Raw genomic sequence first — 6120 nt, 5'->3', positions numbered from 1 at the left:
ATCATGCAGGTAGCAGGAGCTGTTCTCAGGATAGACGGCAGGAACTGTGGAGGCCAACACACGCCTGAGCTTGGGACAAGAAGGCTCTGTTTACTCGCTAGGGATGTTTCCTGACACTTGCTCTGGGCTGGGTCCAGGATCCAGAGAGGAATAAGAGAGGGTCCCCATCTCCCTGGAGCTCACAATGGAAGGGGCTTGTGATCCAAGGGGACAGCCCCAGTACTTGATTTTGGGGGCCAAATACTGGAGCCTCCAGGATGAGCAAGTGAGACGCAAAAGCCATCTCCCCAGGCTTGGAGATATTTTATTGTCAGAGAGACAGAGACAAGGCCAGGCAGCTTTATTGGAGAAGCGGTGGTGGGGGTGAAGGCAGGCAGGGGCACTGCACACAGGTGGGATGGGGAGGAGAGGAGGGTCCCCGCTGGAGGCGATGGGCTTCAAGGAACATGCTGGTGGGCAGAGGCTGTGGTCCTTGAGTCCTTTCTGCTGCCTCCAGCTTCTGTACAGGCTCACCGAGACATCATTCGCACAAACTCTGCCAGGACGAAGCCAAGGTTTTGGGTCTGTACTCTGGACTGCACTAGGAGTGAGGATCATCTGCAGGCCTTGGGGCGGGTGGAAGTATGGTTGAGGGGAGGGTCTTCAAGGGCATCCTCTGGATCTGATAGGGAATAGGCCTCAGGGCCAGGAAGAGGGGGCTTTGTCTTATGGGGGAAAAACAAACAAACCCTTGTAATGGAACTTGTTTTCCTTTTTGCTTTGACAGCTAGGAAGCTCAGGAGCAACTTTGAGGCCTACTTATGGGAATACATTTCCACATAGTAATTTTCCTTGGCTTCTATTATTATTTAATCATTTTACCCCTTTATGGGAATGCAGCATAGAGGAAGAGCTGGGTTCTGGATCAGGCTGCCCAGATTCAAATCTTGGCTCCATCTACTTGCTTTTTTGCTAAGTGCCTAGGCTTTCCTGAGAATGGACTTTCTTCTTTTGCCTATGGGGATAACAGTTCCTTCCTCTCGGGTTCTCCATGATAATTAACTAGCAGAGGACATGGGAGTGCGTGGCACAGGGTCTGGTGCCCAGTGGCGACTCTTGCTGTGCGGTTTCTTATCTGCTAGGAGCCTTCCAGGGCGTGTGTTGCTACGTGCGGCAGGGGTACCTTCGAAGTCGACCAGGCCGTCCCCATTGAGGTCCACATCCTGGAGGATCTCGTCCACCTCCCGCTGGCTGAGGCGCTCCCCCAGCAGGGCCTTGAGGGCTGCCCGGAGCTCGCCCACGCTGATGCGGCCGTCCCCATTGGTGTCGAACTGTGGCGGCGTTGGTTGTGGCGTCTGGTCACTGACAGTCATTCACACGCCCAGCCCCTCACTCACGCAGCCCCGCCCGCCCTCAGCCCCAGTGGCCGCACCTCCCGGAAGGCGTCCCGTAGCTCCCGGACACCGATCATGTCTGCCGTCTCTGCCAGCAGCTTGGGGCCCATCAGCTCCACGAAGTCTTCGAAGTCCACCTTTCCGCCACCTGGGGGTCCCGTCCATTACAGACCCAGGGCATCAGAGACCCCTGCCCCGCCCTGGCCTTCCCTCCTCTGCCCTCTGCCTTCCTTTCGTGAATGGATCCTTTCCTCCCTCTGCGCCCGAAGCCTGTGTCATCTGTATTTCCCAATGGGAATCGCCCTCCAAACAAGGCACAGATTTGGCCAAAAGTGAAAGGAAAAACCACTCTCAAAACTTCTTGGGCCGGGTGCGGTGGTTCCCGCCTGTAATGCCAGAACTTTGGGAGGCTGAGGCGGGTGGATCATCTGAGGTCAGGGGTTCGAGACCAACCTGACTAACATGGTGAAACCCCGTCTCTACTAAAAATACAAAAATTAGCTGGGCGTGGTGGCGGGTGCCTGTAATCCCAGCTACTCAGGAGGCTGAGGCAGGAGAATTGCTTGAACCCAGGAGGCGGATGTTGCAGTGAACCGAGATAGCGCCATTGTCACTCCTGGGTGACAGAAAAAGACCCCATCTCAAAACAAAACAAAACAAAAAAACAAAAAACTTCTCGGAACTTTCCTTAATTTTCCTGAAGACTTCGGTTGGGTTCAAGTCCTGGCTCCAAGGAACTTGCTGTGTGACCTTAGACAAGTCACTTAACCATTCAGTTGCCTCATTTGCAGAATGAGGATCACAGTCCTTGCTGTGCCCACCTCCTAGAGGCTGGTGAGATTCTCCAGAGGCAGAGAGCTTGCCTTGAGAATGACCAAGGTCATGGGCTCGGGGGACAGCCTGTGCAGTCACCTCTGTACCTGGACTGCTTGGCTTCATGGGCCCAGCCGGGGCATCTGGAGGACTGGGGATGGGGACGGGTCCGAGGCACATACTGATTTGTTGTGAGATCTCGATGAGCTCCATCTCGGTGGGCATGTAGCCCAGGGTCCGCATGCAGGCACCCAGCTCCCGGCAGCCAATGTAGCCGTCCCGATCTCGGTCAAACTCCTGGAAGGCGACCTGCAGCTCTGCCAGGCAGGGTGGGGTCAGTCCTTCCCCCACATCCCCCGATCCTGGCCTGGACCCACCTCCCTTTCTCCCTTGGTCCAATCATCCCTCCTTCTGAACATCAGATTCTCTTTGCTGCCTCGGGGACTTTGCACGTGCTGTTCCTGTTATTTGTTCTTTCAGCAAATATTTGAGGAGCATCTACTATGTGCCAAGCTCTGCTCTAGGCACTGGAGATACAGCAGTGAAATTTTTCAAAAAGGAAGAAAGAAAGAAAGTGGGGGAAACAAATTCTGACCTCTTGGAGATTTCCTCACTCTTCCCCTTCCTCTTTGGTCCTATGTCCCCTACTAAAGGAAGCCATCCCTCTACATGTGGCCTCCCCCGGCCCATTTGTTCCTTTCCTGGAGAGCACATGCACCATTTGTACTTGTAGCTGACTAATTGACATTGGTCTCCAGAGGGCACGGGCCATATCTGTCTAGCTGGCCGTGTTTCCCAGTGCTCAGCCAGGGCCAGGCACACAGTGGGCACCCAGGAAGTGTCAGCTGAATGAACAAATATAAAAGGGGCCCTGTCACCTGCCCGGTGAGTGAGACCAAGGAATGACAGCTGGGTGGGGGTCTGTCATCCCCTCCCTGCTCAGTCTTGTCCCCATTTCCCTAAACTGGTCCCCTGCAGCCTTCTTGCTCCTACTTCCTCCTGGAAATACTGAGGCCCCCACCCGATGCCCCCCCAACCCTGTGTCCCCACCCCATGCCCCCCATGCCCTCCTCCCCTCCAGGGAACCAGTTCCTTCTCCAACCCTTTACCTTCAATCTCCTCGGGCCGCAGCTCCCGGTCCTGAAGGGCACAGAGGGGTTAGGAATTCCCTGCTCCTCCTGATGGCTGTGCCCTTCCTTCTTGCTTCTCGGGGCTCCCCACCCAGCCCCACACCCCAACATGCACACGCAGGGCCTGTGTCTGTCTGACTGTTCAGCCCTGGTTCCCACCCCGTCCTGCTCACTGGCCTGGGCGACCGGGTGCCCGCTTCCCTGCTTCTGGCCTAGGTCATTCCTCCGGCCGTCCCCACCTACTCCATCACCCTCTTCTGGGGCAGGGGGCTCCCTTTGCTGGTGGTGGATCTGGGGTTTGGGCAGAACCTCAGACTTAGTCCCGCCAGCCTCAGTGTCACTGTTGATCTCTCTTCCATTTCTGGAGTCATTGCTCTCTCCCCTCTCTTCCCCCCCTCTCAGATCTGTGTGCCTTTGCTCTGATGTCCCCACTCGATCCTCTTCCCCCTAGCTCCAGGAGAGGCAAAGCGAGGCGCAAGGGCAGGCGAGCTGGCGGGAGAGGGGCAAGGGCAGGCAGGCTGGTGGGCGGGTGGCCGTACATACGAGTTGGGTGGCGGCAATGCTGGGCCGCAGGAAGATGCAGGCAGGCCCCACAAGGCTGTTGAGCACTGAGTAGCCCTGGATGCCCGGCCCGGGGCCCCCCTGCTCCTTGGGGCTGGAGCTGGGGCTGGGGCAGGAGCCCCTTGGTGGGGAGCCGAGCCACTGCCAGGGGTCCTGCAGCAGAGCCGGCCGTGAGCTGGGGCAGTGGCTGCTGAACTCTGGGCCTGATGGCCCTCCCCACTCCTCTCACCAGCTGCTCCTGTCTTTGGAGCCCGGCATGGGGACAGTAGGGAAGGGGATGGGGGGTAGATAGAGGACCCTCACCCGTGAACACTTTAGGCAGAAAGGGTCCATCCTCTAACTGTTCTGTTGGGCAAACTGAGGACCAGAAAAGGCAAGAGACTTGGCCAAGGCCACTGAGAAAGCCAGCGGCAGAGAGGGACCTTGTGCCCAGCTCTGTCTCCTAGATGGAGGCTGGCTAGCAGAGAGCGGGGACCTGCAGCCAGGATGGGGCAGCTGGATGGGCAGCTGGGGGACCTGGAGCCTGGCAGGGGAGACCCAGCTGTCTGTGGGAGCCAAGATCAGGATGGCCAGAGGCTGTGGCTTCCAGGAAAAAAATCTCCACCTGGGGCAGTGGGCAGCCCCCAACCCCGCCCGGCCCTCACAGGGCTCTGCACATCCCATCTGACCCTCAGGGTCCATTCCAGCCTCCTGGCCTGGGCTTCTCCCCCACCCCTCCTACCTTAGGGCCCCGGCGCCAGGGCCGCTTGGCACAGTTCCCCATGGGCCCTGAACCATGCCAGGCCTGGAACCCCGGGGGTGGCCCGGGCTGGGCCTCGGTGGATGCTGCTGCCCGCGGACTCCTGCCAGACCCCAGCTGCTCCCAATGAGAGCCTGGGAGTACTGCCGGGGATTTTCCTGGGGTTTTGTAGGGAAGATCGGGGGCGGGTGGGCGGGCGGGGGACCTGGGCCCGGGGCTTGGGTCCTAATCCGGGATTATCTTTGAGCGTCTCCACTGCTGAGGGGGGCCACTTGGGCCCAAGGCCCCCTGGAGAGCACAGCCTCCCCAGACTGCCTCCTGAGGGTCTTCCAGACACCCCTTCTCCAGCACCCTCCCCCAAACCCTGCCTCTAATCTCTCCCAATCAGGGGAGATTTAATGTCTTCAGAAGCAGGGCCTGGGTCCCAGGAGGAGGAAGGCAGGCGCACAGTGTGCCAGGGTGGGCTGGGCCCTCCGAATGGCACAGATTCCGGTTGGTATGGACACGGCGGGTCTTCCCACACAACCTCCCAGAAAGAGGCAGCCACTTGGCCCAGCCCAGGAAGCGCCTGCCTCTCCCCTGTCAGGACCCCACCTGGGCCCTGGGCTCCTCACCTCGGGGGAGCCCCACTTGCTTGCACTTGGCACCCCCTGCCTAGACTGGTGCTCCGTCCTTGGATGAGGAGCAGAAGGGAACCGCCTATGTGCTGTGGGCAGTGGCAGGGCTCGGTGAGGGCGGAGATTGGGAAGGGAAGCCACCCCGGCCCTGCCGACCTCAGAGACTCCCTCATTGGCCTCTGCCTCCGGGTCCCCTCCCTGGACTGAGTCCTGGGTCTGTCCTCCGGGGCCCCCAGTTGGGGTGTGGGGTCCCTGCTGTTTGCTCCTGGTCCCCTCACACCCCTGCTCGCATTACCTGCCCGTAGGCTGCCTGCACCTGGGCCTCGAGCTCTCGGAGGAGCGCTCGTCGCTGGGTGGCTGCTGGGCTGCCAGGGGCCTGGCTGGTTCCTGGAGTGCCCTCAGAGGGGCTGGGGTCCCCCATTGGGAGGCTGCCCTCTGCTGGGCCCTGGGGCTGGGACATGGAGATGAGGGCTTGGTACCTCCTCCTGGCTGAGGGACGCTGCTCCCGTCCGGCCTCCCCTGTCCTGCGGGAGAGTGGTCTTGTGGGCAGCTGCAGGTGTGGCCCGGGTCCTTGCTGCTCTTCTTTCTGTCCCTTCCTCCATAAACTGGGAGAGCCCCGTGTCCCCAGAGTCTTATATCCTCTCTAGCTCCCTGTAGCCCCTCGTGTGGCCCCCCTCTCTAGCTCCCTGTAGCCCCTCGTGTGGCCCCTTCAGCCTGGTGAAGCCCCTCATGCTGGTCACAGACTGTGCCCGGGGCTCCACCTGATCATCCTTGCGGCCCCGGTGGCCGGCCCTCCTGCCTGCCTTTGGCCTCCTCCCCCGCAGCATTCTGCCTGCATCTCTGGCTCACGGCCCACCTGCTGCCCCACACACCCTCCTTGCTCAGTT

The 6120-nt window shown here is 60.0% G+C and overlaps 1 protein-coding gene across 2 annotated transcripts; it reads right to left on the bottom strand.

Moving 5' to 3' along the window:
- Nucleotides 1–282: 282 nt before the first annotated feature.
- Nucleotides 283–4761, bottom strand: CABP2 (calcium binding protein 2). Of its 2 annotated transcripts, none has more exons than XM_054440220.1 (7): nt 4599–4761; nt 3856–4030; nt 3296–3326; nt 2369–2503; nt 1412–1521; nt 1163–1310; nt 283–535 (listed from the first exon to the last, which is right to left on the bottom strand). In XM_054440220.1, the coding sequence occupies exons 1-7, from the start codon at nt 4652–4654 to the stop codon at nt 510–512; spliced, it is 681 nt and encodes a 226-aa protein (XP_054296195.1). In that variant the 5' UTR covers nt 4655–4761; the 3' UTR covers nt 283–509. The 2 variants fall into 2 exon arrangements, with proteins under 2 accessions (XP_054296195.1, XP_054296196.1); XM_054440221.1 differs by having other exon boundaries at nt 3860–4030.
- Nucleotides 4762–6120: the final 1359 nt, after the last annotated feature.

Source organism: Pongo pygmaeus, chromosome 9, assembly GCF_028885625.2.
Source record: "Pongo pygmaeus isolate AG05252 chromosome 9, NHGRI_mPonPyg2-v2.0_pri, whole genome shotgun sequence".
Taxonomy (NCBI): domain Eukaryota; kingdom Metazoa; phylum Chordata; class Mammalia; order Primates; family Hominidae; genus Pongo; species Pongo pygmaeus.
Note: the sequence above shows the minus strand (reverse complement) of the source record. Positions and strands in the feature narration are given on the sequence as shown.

Excerpts from the sequence above, each read along its gene's own strand:
- CABP2 (XM_054440220.1), bottom strand. The coding sequence starts at position 4,654 with ATGGTTCAGGGCCCATGGGGAACTGTGCCAAGCGGCCCTGGCGCCGGG. Across the intron at positions 4,031-4,598 it reads CCTGGCGCCGGGGCCCTAAG|GACCCCTGGCAGTGGCTCGG; the intron begins GTAGGAGGGGTG and ends GCTCTGCTGCAG. Across the intron at positions 2,504-3,295 it reads GCGGCCCGAGGAGATTGAAG|AGCTGCAGGTCGCCTTCCAG; the intron begins GTAAAGGGTTGG and ends CCTGCCTGGCAG.